The following is a 16,464-nucleotide window of genomic DNA, read 5'->3' as shown; positions in this document are numbered from 1 at the left end:
TCATATCAATGTGTTTGGAGAAGTGAAAGTTTGCAGCATGCTTCTAAAGCTTAGTTGTTATTTGGGTCAATTTATTAAGATAAAAACTTGCCTGAAAATAATTTTGCAACCATTAAATATTTGTATTACTAATCATCCTTCCTTTCACCCCATCATGAATCATAAGCAAATAGCATTAAAATTCACGGAGCTTTTTGAGATTTCATATGTGACTCAGAACCACAATGCTTTCAACATCGCAGTGGCTCGAAATGTTTCTTTACTCTTCAGAAACGTTGAATGAGACATAGCTATTTTTCTCGAATGTTCTTTAAATACTTTTATAAAATGTGAAAGCTCATAATCTGAAATCTCAAGACAGTTCTTTAATTACTTATGTAAAAATTAAATTAGATCAACGATGTGAAAACTAACGACACTTCTTTAAATATTTTTATAAATGAAGTTAGTGAAAGCTCTTAGTGTGAAATCTCATGACAGTTCTTTAAATAATTATATAAATTATGTTAGTGAAAGCTCAAAATATGAAATCGTTTGCTCGAAAGAAAGAAAGGGTTCTGAAATTTGATTGCAAAATTATTTGTTGTTTTTTTGTTTTTATACAAGTTTGTATTAAATTAACAAGGAATATTAAGCAAAGGTTGTGAAGCAACTTTTTAATAAAAACCTACTAAATATTGTCATAAATATATGTTTAAGACTCGTTACAATTGTTGCTATGTAAAGTTAATTTTAAATACTCATATTTGCATAAAATATGGCAATGCTTATGAGATATACTTTACTAATATTATAATATATCTGTATATATATCTAAGTATGTATAATCTTAAGAGATCTTAAGTACTAAAAATGTACATGCATACACCTACTTCCACTCTCGAAACCCCCGTTCTGTTATCACTACATGTTCTATTAAGCTCCTTTTACGACCTTCATCAACATCCAGTTATTCGTATTTACATTATACCAAGCGCCTTGTCATGATGATGTTTATTTGTAGCGGCCTTTGGGGATTAAAACGTTTTGCCGATTCTCGCCACAGCGAAGTGTGCGCTGCTGCTTTTCGCGTTGTGTATATTTCAATTAAGCATATCCGTAAATTTTCCCGCAGTCAACCAAATTGCAAAGCTTTTTTTGATATCTGACAACTTTTGTTTTCAATTTGGTTAGAAAGTTAATTTTCGCTTTTAATTTATATTTATAGTTTACGCAATGTCATTTGTGGTTGTATTTGTTTGCACTTCGTGAATTCATGCATTTATTGCCATGGCGCTGTAATTCGTACTTCGTAGTTTTGTTTTTTATTTATTTGTTGCTGTTCTGTCGTTCACTCTCGCGCTTTACAGTTACTATTGCCTTTTTATACCGTTTCCCTATTTTGCGTAATTCTTAATTAGCTCAAGTTCTGCATTCGCTTTCCGATTCTTCATCGCGTCGCGCCACAGCTCTTATCCAACCGAAGTGCCCACTTCTCTTTGTTGCGCTGACATTTAATTGAAACCGTGACTTTGCTGCGGGATACACTTGTGCCATAATTAATCCATACAGCCATCTCCGCTGATATCCGCCCTGGCCGTCGCCGTCGAAATCCAACGTTCCGCGCGTTTACTGAAAGGGGTTTAGCGCGCGACCTGATTGTCGGCCTGATTAAGCAGAGCACTGCAACTCGTTCGCTTTCCTTTGTTTTGTGTTTTGTGCGCCAATCCCTAAAGCGCCACCACTCTCAGCGGTGTAAACACTTTCTTGTGGTCAGTTCGTGACCACTGACAGCGCGCGGCAAAGCGTCTGCTGCCATGCACTGCAAACGCGCGACCTCCGCACAACACATGTGACTTCCAGTTCAGCTTAAAGCTTATACGAAACTAATATCGGCGCGATCTGATTTTGTGGTGGGCGGTTGTCGTTGAAAGGCGTAAACGTTGACCAGTAACTGCGCCATGAAAATCAGGCAAAATAAAACAATTAAAAGGATGTACAGAAAGATGTCGCGCACCATACCGTCGACGTCGACCCAATTCGTTGTTTGCAACGCGTGCGCCGGTGGGTGGAGTGCGAGTGGTGGCGTGGCGCAGTGAGGCGGAAGGACAAGCACGCTTGCCACAAAGCTTATTTGTGGGACGCGCGCTGCCTTTTAATGACGTTGAATGTGAGCGCCACGAATAGTTCGTGGAAAATCCGATGAAAATCGCGCGCTCTGCTCTTTATGTGACACAATGTGGCGAGCGCTCAAAGGATTTATGCACAGTTGACGGCGCGTCAAGTGGCAAAGATGTGGCGGATAATAAGGGCTTTTGTGGCGCCGCAGTTATTATCACCTGCTGCAGCTTTCTCACTCGCTACACTTGCGAGAGGAAGCACACGCTTGAATTGAATCCGCTGCAAGCGCTGTTGTCGCTGCGCTTGGCTGAGTTCAACGAATCCGCGCGTGGCCTAAACTTAAGGCGCTGCTTATTTGAATTTATTGGGACAGGTGTTGCCTTCGCCCATCACAAGACGAGTCGTATGTTCTTTCACGATGCTGTTAAAGTTGTTCAGTTGATGTCTTCCGCCTTCCGCATTCTACGCGCAAATGTCTGCTTCTATGATTCTTCTGCTGACGTATTCAAGCTGTGTCTCCATCCGGCGTGGGTGCAGGCGTATTCTAGGGTGTTTGTTCTACTTTTCTTACTTTCTGTCGACTTTTACTTTTGCTTCAATCGCACGGTTTTCGTTCATGTGGTTGAGAGACTGCAAGTAGAAAGCAGAAAACAATTCTTTGAAAACACTTTCTTCTTTAAAAAGCAAATTTGTTGTTGCATGTCCATGGAAAAGTATGCAATTGAAATGTTATAAAAAGTATCGAAACGAAACTGAAGTTTGAGGAAAACTAGAAAACAACAAACGAACGAGTCAAACAACAACAGAGCGCGCGCACAATAAACAAATCAACAATGCAAACTCGCAGCTAAATACTTGTCGTTGCATGAAATACTTGTCGTTGCAACTAAAAAAAGTGAATTTATTGCAATAAAAGCAAAGTGTAACTGTCCTTATGGCCGCCCGCCCTGTGGTTGTGTGTGGTCTCAACTTGCTGAATCTACATGCAACTGCGCATGCAACATGCTCCACAATTGTAAGCACTGCTAAACAAAGCGGCAGCAATATGCACTCCATGCCACTTCATGTGGCAACAAAACAAACTTGTGCTCGAAAATGCACACAGCCACACACACACATTTATATATACTCGTATGTTGCTTATACGTAAGTGTTGCTTTCACTTGCAACATGAAGTGGTGTGGCACAGCAGCGGGAAGTTGTACATGTCCTTTGCGGCGCCCAGTTGTGCAACATAATAGTGCAACGACACGGAATCTCGTATGCGCATACGAATGTGTAAATGAATTTATAAAGTTACAAGTTGGAAATACAGTGGTGAAGAAATGATCATGAAGTTGTTTAGAAAAAATCATATCATTGAACTTTTTTTGTGACGTCACTTTAGCAATCTAATGAAAATCTCATGCCGTTCTAGTTTGTTAAAAATGTCTTAAAATCATTATGTCATACGCTAAACCGAAGCAACGAGATGTGTTCAAAATATAAAGGGAATTGAAAATTCTCAGCGATAACCCAGCCTCCATTTTCGCCAGACATGGCTCCGTGCGACTTTATCCTGAATCAAAAAATAAAGACAACCTTAAAGGGTCGAGAAATCGCTGATAGAGTCAAAGGCTACTCCATAAATCAAGTTTGAGAAGTGTTTCGACGATTGGAAGAAGCGCCAGCATAAGTACATAATATTGAATGGTGGCTATTTTAAAGTCGACAACATGAATGGAGACAAATATAAATTAATAATATTTTCCAAAAATAAATTCCCATTACATTTTGAACACACCCCATTTATTAAATTTTCTTCTGAATCTTCAGCACTCATCATCCCTTTTAGTCTACCTTAGCGATGCATATCCACATTTTGTTCTATAAAATATTTCACGCTGCACTTTTTCCACTCATGACTGTACACATTCACATGCTCGCATATGTGGCTTGCAAATGAAATGCAAACGCATTTAATGCGATGGCAAACGACAAACGTCAGTAGGAAATTGAAATTTGCGGAAAATGAGGAAATGAAAAAGAAATTCACCGCAAATATTTGCAACACGACAAACCAACGCCAGCATATAGCACAGCTATGCGAAAGTAGAAATTGTAAATAGTATTACAAGCCAGCGTCCATTGCGTGCATGCCAACAGCTCTTGCACCTGGTGCCGCCGCAACGGTGACCCAAAAGAGGCGGTGTGTGCCATGGAAAAATAAATGTGGAGCAAACTTCTTTGCATTGAGTGGATATGGCTGTGGGTAACGCAGTGTGCAATACCACATTATATAAGCAGTCTTCTTGCATCGAGCGCAAGCCAGAGCTTACCAAGAGACCGCATACTCACAGTTGAAGCATGCAGTTGTGGTACCTATGTGCCACGCTGCCACTGGGAATATGAGAAGACGCTTGGTTGTGAATTTTTATAGCTTCTTAATGTGAAAGAGTACCATAAAACCCGCATCTTTATTCATTACCTGCGTTGGAGCACCACGCAGTGGATCTGGTAGTTATTTTACATTTTGATTACAAAGATTTCTCTTCATTCTTTCTACATCGGAGTCATTAAAACTTTCTTCTTCTTTCCGAAATTATGATGATTTGAAAAGGAGACAGACACAGAAATCTGATTATTGGTAAGTAGAAAAGAGGAATTGCGCAATTTCTCTTTTAATTACTCTCGCAGCAGCATTGCGACTTGGACTTATCCATAACTCGAGTGGCAGTAGTGCACAGCAAAGGAAAAAACAGCAGCTGAAGATAACTCACAGTTGCAGCAATTCGGCATAATCACTCGAAAGGATTTCAATAATCTACAAATACACAGGCTTCTACTCTCCTCCTCTTCTTTCCGCCTTCTGGTTGTTGCAACAGCGAACGATTTGTTTTAATGCAGTTGCAAACTTTGACAGTCACTCACTCAGCGCGTCAGTGAGTCGCTCAGCCAGTTTAAAAACGCTGTGGGAATATTGTTCAAACAACAACAACAAATAACTTTATTTACAGCAAAACTTTTCCATTCATCGCCACACAAACACACACACACACATCACGAGTATTTGCCATGCATTTATGTGCGCGCTGCTTTGTTTTTGGTTGCCGCTTGCCACAGCGCATACAATTGCATTTTGTGGTCAGTTTATGCTGCAGCATTTAATGGAGCGCCGCCACACTGCTTTTAAATGCAATATTTTACTATTTACAGCAAAGCAAAGCAATGAAATTCAAAAACAAAATTGTTCGATATTTGTTTGGTTAATATTTTTTTAAGGGAATTCAAATACAATTTATTGTTATTGTTATTGTTTTTGTTATTGTTTTTGCATGAGCATTTATGAATAAATGCAATGCAATTGGTCTGATTGGCAAAAACTAAAAACAAAGCAACAGACTGTGGCATAACGGTATTTTAAACTTATTTACTCTTTCGAACAGTAAATTGCAGGCGCACAATGGTCAAAGAGTGAAAATAGTTTTGATAAATGAATAAAGAGAACTAAATATATTATTAATGATTTTTATTTATTTAAAGAGAAATAAATATAGAAATTTTAAATAAACTTTCGTTTATTACATTCCATTATACACTAAATGTTTATTAAAAATTCACAAATGGCTTATAGGCATAATTTATGAATTCAAAATTTCAAAAAATTAAAATTATGGAAAAATTAATTTTATTTAAATATTAATTTGCTAATTTAATATTACTATAATAATTGATTGCATACGTCAAATATATATAAATAAATATAAATTATTTATTAGAAACTATTACGCACAATGAATGATAGATAAGCTTACAAAAATTTCATTTAGGACCTATGCGAAAATATATATGTACATATAATTTTATAGAAAGCCAGTTATTCAATGTGTCTGACTGCTAAAATTTAAAGAAACTAAATTTATACTTGAAACAAATTGCAAGACATTACTTAGAGTCTTGAGTGATGCTGTCTATTTCAACAGAGCCGGGAAAGTTTATATTAAACTTAATGACCATTTGATCTGCTAGATGAAACCACTTTGAATACTTCTTGTGACTTTTCCAACCCATTTCATTTTCAAAAGTGATTTTTACTACTTAAATCTCAACATAATACTCACTAAGACCATACATTAATTTGTTGAATACCAACCGCAAATGATAATTTGATCATTAATACTAACAATCACGACCGATTTAAAGTTATAATGTTATAATATGCCTGACCAGAGCAGCAAATATTACATAAAAAATTATATCATAGAAATATAAAATGCAATAAAAATAAAATAATCAAAAAATATAAAATCTTTATGAACCCGCATGATTTTGCACAGCTCAAAGCATTTAGGACAACGCAATGTTACTCATACCACATGATATCCCATAAGCGTTCGAAAGCAGATTATGAGGGAGAGACATATGCGTATGCATACTTTTATTACATGGGAATTATTATATTTTTATATAAAGCGATGTGCTGGCATATATAGAGTGAGAACTTAGAAAAACTAAAAAAAAAAAACTTCATGAAAAATTCTCAGTTAAACTAATTCAGAGAGATTAAGCCATAGTTCAATTGATTGAACTTGAAGAACAAAATACAAGCATTTTTAAGCATTTTCAGTAAACAGTTTCCCGGAATTCTTTAAATAAAAATTTTTACAACTCCTAAACAGCAAATGAAAGAACTTCAGAGGAACCCATTTATAATCTAAAAAAATTGAGATCCCGCGTACAGCCAAACTCCTGAAAAAAATTTGATAAAAATATTTACCGATTACAGAATTAGTCAGCAACATTCTATGTGAAATATTCAATTTATTAATTGAAGAAAGGTCAATAATACACCTTTAACAGTAAAACGGAAAAGTACACTTCTCCCGCTCTAAAGAAAGAAAACAAAGTGAGCTCATAACTCACATAAAAAACTAACAACTTTCACGCGAAACAGCGATTATGTAAAAAAGCATAAAACGTAAGCATAAATACGCATATGTTTCTGCAGTTGTACTTCACTGCCATAAATTCACTTTTAACTGTGTGGCAAAGCGCCTTTAAAACCCGCTGAATATGCTGTTGAACAAGCGTTCTAGTGAAATATGGCACACATAAGTAATGCTTCGCACTCATGAACATTTTACGAGTATTTAAAGTACTTATGAGATATATAAAACTACAGCACCATTGAAAATGAACCCAGTGGTGAAGCAAGTGGGTGCTTGTGAAGAGAGCGATTAGTATAGTTGTGGGTCGATTGGTTGTAATAGTAATGAAATAAGATTTTTATCAAATATGTAGATTAAAAAACATAAAACAAATTTAGTCAATCTTTTGCAGCAACTAGTACCAGTATCCCTCCAAAATGTACTAGTTCCACGTTAATCTGCTTAAAACTCAACTTCCGAAAACCAGCAAAGTGTGCCATATAAATGAATATGTCTGCTTGAAAGCATGTATTGAACATTTTCTTCTTCTTCGCACACAATAAAAAACTGCGGCATGCTTCAGTGGAAATCGTTAAACCCTCATTTCTGCTGTGGAAAGTAAAGTAAAACTTGAACATAACTATGTCAATTTGTCAAATGAGTGTACGCCTGTTGAGAAAATGTGCGGAATTGTAAAGCGAGTGCAAGTTGCCAGCTGCCAGTCGTCCGTTGCCCCACTGCCTCACTACCCCAACGTGAGTGCCATGCTACAGATCACTCATTCATTCGTGTATGCACAGAGTCAACCCGATAATCCACCACTTGCATTGACGACAACCCGTCCGAAGCAATAAAGCTTACCGAGCCAGCGAACAACAAAAGCGCACGGCCGGCTATCAGCAGTCGTTTTGTAGACAGGCAGGATATTGAGTATTCAAGCGGTTAAAATGCTGCCACAGAGCGCACAAGTAATTACAGTTGCAACTGTGCGATTACATACGGGCTTGCCACATCTGCTTCTGCTTCTTCTTCTTCTACTGCTACTGACCAACCCTTTTTACTTCTCCATGCTTATCGTTTATTTGCACACTTCATGCGCTTTAGTTTTTTGTTTTTGTTTCCATTTTACTTGCATTTTTTTATGAAACTCAACACACATCTCAACTCATAGAGAATAACTGTAATATGAAATAAAGAGCTTTCGCAAGTGCTTTGGATTAGAGCGGCATCTTCTTGCGCAACTTACGTTGGATCTATTTAACTAATGACTTCGAGTTCACGTAAAGTTCAAGTAATCTGTCGTAGAGTTCTTAAGCAGGAAATGAATCGCAAGGGGAGCCTGCAGCCAGACAGCCAAATGAGTGTCAACAGCAGCATAAGAACTCCCCAAGATGGTCGTTGAGTATCAAAGATTTGCAGTTACTCCAATTAGGCAGCTGACAAGTGCATTGAGGAGCACCTCCTAAGGAGCGCTCTTAGCACATTAGTGATTCCAAGAGACAACAAGTAGGGTGGAAAAGAAGACACTCGAACTGTTGCAACAGCCAAACTGTTTATTTGCGTAGGCTCAGCTGCGGCTCATCTTCGGCGCAAGGAAATTTACACTTTCAACTAAAAGAAACCAAAACAAACCGCCCACACACACTGCCTAGCTACCACCAAAGCCTGTGGGCCTAAGAGATTACGAGCGTGGAAATGCTAAAAATAGCAACAAATGTAACATACACGTCTCGCAGGAAGAGCTTGGCATTTTTTGTAGTCTGCACTGTAAGCGAGTGGGGCGCCGCACTGCTGTTGGGATGTTACGTAAATAACGAAGTACCGAATGTGTGTGCTCCCTAGCGAAACTCATTAAAAAAGTTTGTCAAATAAGAATGCACAAAAGAATTTCACAATCTGAAGGGAATGCGAGCGCCAACAATCAAAGCGAGTAGCGTGTAGACAACGACGTAGGCATAGCAACCCTGCAGGGAAACGAGTAGATACAGTTGGTTGAACTGGCTGTTTGAGGCACAGCTGTCTTCGAGCAGGAGTCAGCTGTTAAAAATAATACTCAAAAGATTTTCATTTATTCCTCCAACCAACAATCAACTTGAATACTCAGAGGAGAGGCATCTGCATTGCAGTTTTGTTTGAAAATCATATTCTAATTACTCTAATCACGCCAATCACGATTTTAGCACGAAGTTGAAATCAATAAGTATACTTTGAGACAGAAGAGTTGATAATAGAAGAGTAAAAGAGCTTGAGATCCTCTTGCATTCGGCGCTTCAGTCGGTGTTAAGCTGTCTAAATAACAGTTAAGTTTTCCCAATGGGCTGCTGCCCATTTCTGTCTGTGGGGAGACATACTTGTAGGCACAGTTACTTATATAACAGTAAGCATGTTCACTTGTAACAATTTTGATGATAATCCTGTGAGGGATATAAAAATAGACCTTTTTGTGTTTTCTGTTGTTAGTATTAAAATAATATAAAAGTTTTACGGGGAAGTAAACTATAATAATTCGATGTAGGCAACAATTTTATTACACATTTTAACAGTTATTATTAATTAAACTTTCACTTCGTTTAGTGTAATAATTAAGGGGCGAAAGCAGTCCCTTGATATACGAGGGGAATTATATTATTATTATTTTATTACATATTTTCTCCTTTTTCTACAAAACATTATTTGCCTTATACAAATAGACAATTGTAGTCGATTATTCTATAAGACTGGGTCGTAATATAGGTCATATGCCTCAAAACTTAGTATTTATATTATAGTATTTGCCTTTAATACTAGTACTAGAGGAAGCATCATGGGATATCTTCTGAGGTATGGTGCGTTCAGGACAATGAAGGCTCAACACAGTCGACAAGTGTTCGAATTCAAGATACGAACTGTGTTCAAAAAATAACGGGAATTTTAAAATTTCGTGGATTTCGAGAAATTGTAATCATTTTTTTTAATATATTGATATACATGCCTCAGAAGTGCGATAAAATGTTCAGCGGTATTAATTTCTTACTTTGACTGTAGCACCCGCTAAGGTGAGACGTGTTTTGTGTGACGTAACCAGCTTGGCGATTTTCGTTCATGAAAAGCTTTCACTTCGTTGCTTATTCGTGAATTCTTCGTAAAAAACGATATCCTAGCCTCCATATTCGCCAGTTATGAGTGCGTGTAGCTTTTTCCTATTTTCAAAAATAAAGAGGACCTTAAAGATTATACCAGATTATAACAGTTGCTTCATCGAATCAAAACTCTCCAACATTTTTAGAATGAACAATATACTCGTAGTATCTAAAATCTTAAAGAATATAACCCTTTCAATGTTATTGTTGCCGTTTTACTATATTCTATATTTATTGTATAGAGTGAAAGTGAATAGATGATACACTTCATGAGTTATTGCTGCACTCACTTTAAATATGGATTTAAAATTTAAACACGTTGCAGTAAAAGTATACCTTTTCAAGAGCGAAGAAAACAGCTAGCAAATGGTTTCCCGAAGAAAAACACTGTTGAGTATTAAGAAAATTACGAAAGCTACAAACCAAGCACGTATGCAGGCGGTCATAGGTAGTTACCACTAAACATCTAATAGTATGTATGTATGTAAGTGGAATACATTAATGTGCGGAAGGAAACTGTCAGCCGGCGAAAAAATATGGGGCAATTTTTCACCCAACCCATGTTAACAAGAAATAAATAAATATCTGGGATTGAGAATGAAAAACTGCCGAGTGCTGACAAATCTGTGTGGGTTTTCTTCAAGTCAGCGGACCATCAAGAAAGCATATGTTAAACACACACGCACACCGGCCCAGACCCAGGGAAGTGTAACTAAATAAAATGTCCATTTGATACTTTCAATGGAATCGGAAGAGCGCAAAAAACGCAGCCTGAAGGCATGCAGACGCGTCCGCACAGCTTGTCAGCAAGTCACACGCAAATCTATCGCAATGCCTCTACTCACATACGTATCCCCAACCCAAATCACTCAAAAACACACACACGCACACTCAGAGAGTCCGTCGCTCGTGCGTAGGCAGCCGACAGCTGTTGAACTGTAATTCTCCACACGCTCCACTATCTTCAGTTGGCATTCCCTCTGCTGCCATCATATTTGCCAATTGCTTTTTCGACGTTATCTGCGTGCCGTTATATGCCCGCTATGGCTGGGTTCAACAAGTCGTTGCGGAAATAATGGCTTAGTCGGCAGCGTCGTCTGTTACAAATGACAAGATTATAAATTAGAGTTGTTCTGCCGCTGTCAAATGATCAGAGCGAATTTCGGTGGCAAGTTGCTGTCATGCAACGCGAAGACGAAATGCCTCCATCACAAGCGAACGGAATGAAGTAATTGAAGTTAACCAGAGACGGAGTACACACAGGCACTCATATAAGTAGTGGTACAAGTGCAACAATTCGGAGAACATCGATTTGATGGCTGGCAATTTGGTATCAATTTTTTGGTGATTTTCGCGAACTTTGCTTGTAAGTGGTGAGACATTTAGTGTTTGGTGTTTAAATGACATACGATTTGGAACAGCATATTTTTTTAAAGCTTCGGAGACTTGTTTACAATAATTTGTATAAAAACTTGTAATAGACGAAAAAAATATATGAAAATTAATGTTGGAAGACTACTTTTGGTGGAAATAAAAATATGATGATTTATAAATAAAATAATTTTTGTTGATTTTCTTTCCATTTACCTTATAATTTACCATTATTTTTTAAATTTGTTGAACACAATTAAATTTATTTTTGAATTATCCTGAATATTTTTCAATCTATTGGCAGTGTTACCACTTCAGCAGAAATTCCAATGATTCGAGAAAGGAAACTTTTTAAAAGGAAACTTTTTTCTTGCTGGGTGTATTTGAAATATTATATTTTAGCAAAAAAAAATTTAAATTTATATTAAAAAAAAATAAGTGCAATATTTTTTTTTATAAAATTTTAAATTATTAAATAATGAAGTATTTTTTTCGATATATAATTAATTTTTTTAACGATTAGTGTACTTAATTTTTGGATATATTTTGGATCTATCATAAAAATAATATTCTTTTTATTTTTTTTTTTTAAAGAAGAAAAAAATTATTTTTATTTTTTTTATTTCATATTTTTGATATGTATTGTTTTTTAAAATTTAAATAAATTAATTCGTTATCATTATTATGTTTATCATGATCCTGTCAGCAGAGAGGGACCGCCAAAAAACGTACAAATAATGATTTTAAAAGGGTTTTCTAACTTAAAAAATATTTTCTTAATATGATTTAAGATGATTAAATAAAACACACGTAATACAATTATTGCGGAGTAAAGCCCACGGTATTTTTGAAAACACTATAATTAGGTATATGGGAGCTAGAGAAACTTATGACCCGATTTTTATAATAATTGGAACAAAGACATACTTTGAGAAGAAAACAAGTTCTCTCATTAAAATATCTTAGGGAATTACGATATTTCATATTTCCCTCATTCCCGGATATTGAATACATTTTTCCGCTATCTTCGTTGGTTCCTTATGTATATGTTATAAAGTGAAGGAATGTGATGGAATTCAAAATTGAGTTATATTTTGGTATGTGTTATCAGCGCGTCAAGAAAATATTATATACCGAATTTCATTGAAATTGCGAATAGTTCCTGAGAGAGAGTTTTTGACCCATAAGTGGGCGACGCCACGCCCATTTTCAATTTTGTAAAAAAATCTGAGTGCAGCTTCTTCGTGGTATTTCTTCTGTGAAATTTAATGTTTCTGACGTTTTTCGTTAGTGAGTTAACGCACTTTTAGTAATATTCAACCTAACCTTTATATGGTTATTATCCGATTTCAACTATTTTCATTTACACCATTTTGTGGGCGTGGCAATGGTCCGATTTCGCTTTTTAACTCGTCTCGCCCTGATCATTTTGATATTTATAACCCTATATCTAACTCGTTTAGTTTTAGGACTTACAAACAACCGTTATGTGGAAAAAACTATAATACTCTCTTAGCAACTTTTGTTGCGAGAGTATAAAAATTAGAATATTGAAATGAATATTTAATTTTTTTAAGGCAAATTAAATGTTCTATAAATCTTAATAATTGAATATTTTATATGCAAAAATATATGGTAAAATCTATAAACAGCTCAAGTATAACTAAAAGAGTTCCTCTACCAAAGTTCCACTTCCCTCATATACCATCATCTTTTACTTCATTGGTTAAATATTGAAGAAACTTTAAGAAAATTATTGTAAAATGTTCCAAGAATTCACGCTTAACTTCCGCCTACAAATAGCTTCCTGCGAAAGCAAACATTTTCTCAAGGGAGCTCATTAATCAGCGTTAGCCGCCACTGCAGGCGGAAGGACACCGCGCTCGCTATAGTTAACAGTACAAATGCCTGCACGTGTGTGTGTGTGCGATGTGTGAGAACGCACTTCGAATGAGCAAACATATCAAATACACAACGGAACACACAGTGCCACCCGCACCTCTAATAATATTCTGTAAAGCCAGTTGATGCGGATGTGAAAATAAAAAGGCTAACGGTATAAAAGCGCCAACATAACGGCCAATTTATGTGTGCCGAGTAAAGCACCGGAAGAGTAATACAGAACTGTTTTTTTGCGCCATTGGATTTTAATTCCGAGAATATGTGCAGAAGCAGCAACAGAATAAAAACTCGGCAGAACTTGAGCTGCCCGAGTGAAAGTGAGTGTGTGCGTGGGTGGCTTGAGTCAGCACTTCGCCGTTGGCCGACTCCTTACTTACCCAAAAGTCGTTGAAGTGTTAAATGTCCTCCGGCTGCGGTTAACACTCGAAAATTATCCGGTTTCGGGGTTTACGGGGCGCTATAACTGATGAGCCACGGCTGAGGCAGTTGGGTAAACCGCTGGAGCCGCTCATGTGTGCTTAATGCGGACCAAAAATATTATTAGCGTTTTTGCACTAAACTCAATTCTGCTGTTCTGCTGTTCTGCTGTGTGGGTTCAACTTTTCGGCTGCATATGCGCTCACTAATTTCACAACCTCATTGCCAGTGTTGCGGCTTTGCGGGCGCATCAAGCGAATCAAGCGAATCAAGCGGAAAAGCCGACTGTAATGTGGGGGAGACGCCACCTAAAACCAATCAGCAGCGTGCACCTGCGGCACGTCAAACACAAACCGCAAAAAGGCAAACTGAATAAATGTACCGTTACGTGTACTCGTAAGCCCGCTACAGCTGTTTTCAGGTATTTATTTGCTTATTTATTTCTCACTCACTTTGCTTTGCTTTATCACTCCTCACTTGATCCTTTTATGCGTCCATTGGGCTCTCATTAAGCCGCTCCAGGGCACGCTACACAATCACACAGACGCTAACATTCAATCCGTGTATAACGGTGCGTATTGACCAAACGGCACTTTCACTTGACAGCGTCGGCTCACCGAACGCTCGATTTCATTCACAAAAATTTCACACTTGAACTCTTGACTCGCGTAACGCCGTGTGCTGCTGCTTCTTCCACTTCGTACTTCTTCCAGCACTTTACGAAAATAAATGCCAACGATTGCTCTGTGCGCTTGTCGCAAATTCGGTCCGGTCGCTTCGACGTTTCTTACGCGACTCTGCAGTTGCGTTCGCCTTCACTGTGTCTTATACGCGCACGACCGTCCGTTTGTTTGTTGGAGTCCTTTCGTTTCTGATCGTTTCGGTTTGTTTTCCGCCTGTTTGCTTTTTGGCCAGCCATTCTGCGTATGTTATTGCTGTAGTTGTTGCTGCAGCAATGCGTTCGTTTGGCACTTTCGTTATCATACTCCGGCACATGTGCTCGTCGCTGTGGTGGTGGTAGTGGGTGGCCACAATCACAGCTACAACTACAACTCTAGTAACAGCAACAACTCTAACAACAGCAACAGTCAGTGTAAAAATACAACAAAAACAATGGTGTGGAGAAAGACCGAAGTGAACAGCCGGCTTTGTTTGTGTTGGCGCTGTTTGGCACAGAAGCCGATTTGCGTCGATTTGTTTTGTTTGTTTGTTGTGTCGCACAGAGTCGCATTTTTTTCCATTGTTTGTTGGCACTTCTGTGTTGTTCTTCCGCTATTTCTTGCTCTTGGTGCATGCTTGCTGGGGGTGAGTCGGCGGTGTGCGTTGTTTGCCAAGTCACTGGCACACTTGGTACACTTCTTAGGCGCATTTGCTTTACTTCCTTCCTCACTTTTCCGTTTTGCCTCTAAATAGCTTTACACAGCCATTTACTTGTTGTTTCTTTATTAACAAATTGTTGTTGGTAATTTGTTGTTATTATTTCATTCTGTTGTCTGTTTTTTCGGCGAGAAATCAGTGAAACGTGTAGGTGAGTCAATTTGTTTTTTCTCCGCACTCAATTCGCATTAATTTCCACAAATACATGTGCAGAGACGCGCTCGGACCACAGTTAGAGCCATAGGTGTGGGTAATTATGTTGTGCTGCATGAAAATAAATTTATAAGCTAATTATTTGCGATGGAAAATTTATTTTTGACCATCAAATAATTGCCGGAAATGCTTAATTTTCCTTTAAATAAATCTGGAGAAGGGTTTCCATGTAGAAGGAACGTCCCTTGCAATTTTAGTTAATGCAGAATTAGGTCACAAATAAAGAAATGAAAGTGAAAATTTGTAAAGAGAATCATAATATTTGGACGTAATTATTTTTGAAAAGTAGGAGTGGCTACTATTCCAAATATTTTTTTTTTTATATATCTCCCTAAATAATATAGCAAACCTAATGAACCCATTTCCCTCGAGCATCCGATCATACAACATGAAAATGGGTGAAATTGATATTAACACACCCATCTCTCCGTACAAAGGTTATTTCGAAAACTACTAAAACTGCGTTAACGCTATAAAAAAACCCTAAATTTTACAGAAGTGTCAGAAAAGAGCAGCATTCATGTATTTATGAAAAATTTAAAAAGGGCGTGGCGTGGCCCACTTTTGTGTCAAAACACATATCTCAGAAACTACTCGAACAATTTCAATCAAGTTAGGTATGGATTTAAAATGGGCAAATCGGTTAAGAAGCATGACTACTTTCCAAATGGTCTGTCTCTGTACCAAAAATAGTTAAAAGCGGGTTATAACTTTCCTTAGCTCCCAATAACCTAATTACAAATTTTTCAAAAATACGCTGGGCTTTATACCTTATAAATCGGTTAATATGTGATATATCTTAGTTAAATTAAGTAAGCGTATAGTCTCGGATATAGTGTACATTGCTGGTGGAAATGAATGAAATCGGTCCACGAATTGTCCCAACTTCCATATACTATATATCATGATTTTCGTTATTCTAGTGGGTTTTATGCGAAATATTTGGGTCAAATTGTATGTTATCTTAATAAAACTATATCAATCAATTGCGGGAGTATAAAAGGTTGGGGTTACACCCGAACTTAGCTCTTCCTTACCTACAAAAATAATATTTAAAA

The 16,464-nt window shown here is 37.3% G+C and overlaps 2 protein-coding genes across 19 annotated transcripts in view; one reads left to right on the top strand and one right to left on the bottom strand.

Annotated features, from left to right (window-relative positions):
- Positions 1-16,464, top strand: part of LOC105218415 (tropomodulin) — a 120,714-nt gene that overhangs the window by 68,594 nt on the left and 35,656 nt on the right. The window lies entirely within an intron of this gene.
- On the bottom strand, positions 651-15,566 carry LOC105218491 (uncharacterized). The gene is made up of 2 exons (XM_011194108.3): positions 13,777-15,566; positions 651-2,730 (listed from the first exon to the last, which is right to left on the bottom strand). Exon 2 carries the CDS (start codon positions 1,997-1,999, stop codon positions 1,856-1,858), a length of 144 nt encoding a protein of 47 aa, XP_011192410.1. The 5' UTR covers positions 2,000-2,730; positions 13,777-15,566; the 3' UTR covers positions 651-1,855.

This window comes from Zeugodacus cucurbitae, chromosome 2, assembly GCF_028554725.1.
Source record: "Zeugodacus cucurbitae isolate PBARC_wt_2022May chromosome 2, idZeuCucr1.2, whole genome shotgun sequence".
NCBI lineage: Eukaryota > Metazoa > Arthropoda > Insecta > Diptera > Tephritidae > Zeugodacus > Zeugodacus cucurbitae.
Note: the sequence above shows the minus strand (reverse complement) of the source record. Positions and strands in the feature narration are given on the sequence as shown.

Coding starts and splice junctions, on each gene's coding strand:
- LOC105218491 (XM_011194108.3), bottom strand. CDS start 1,999: ATGGTGCGCGACATCTTTCTGTACATCCTTTTAATTGTTTTATTTTGC.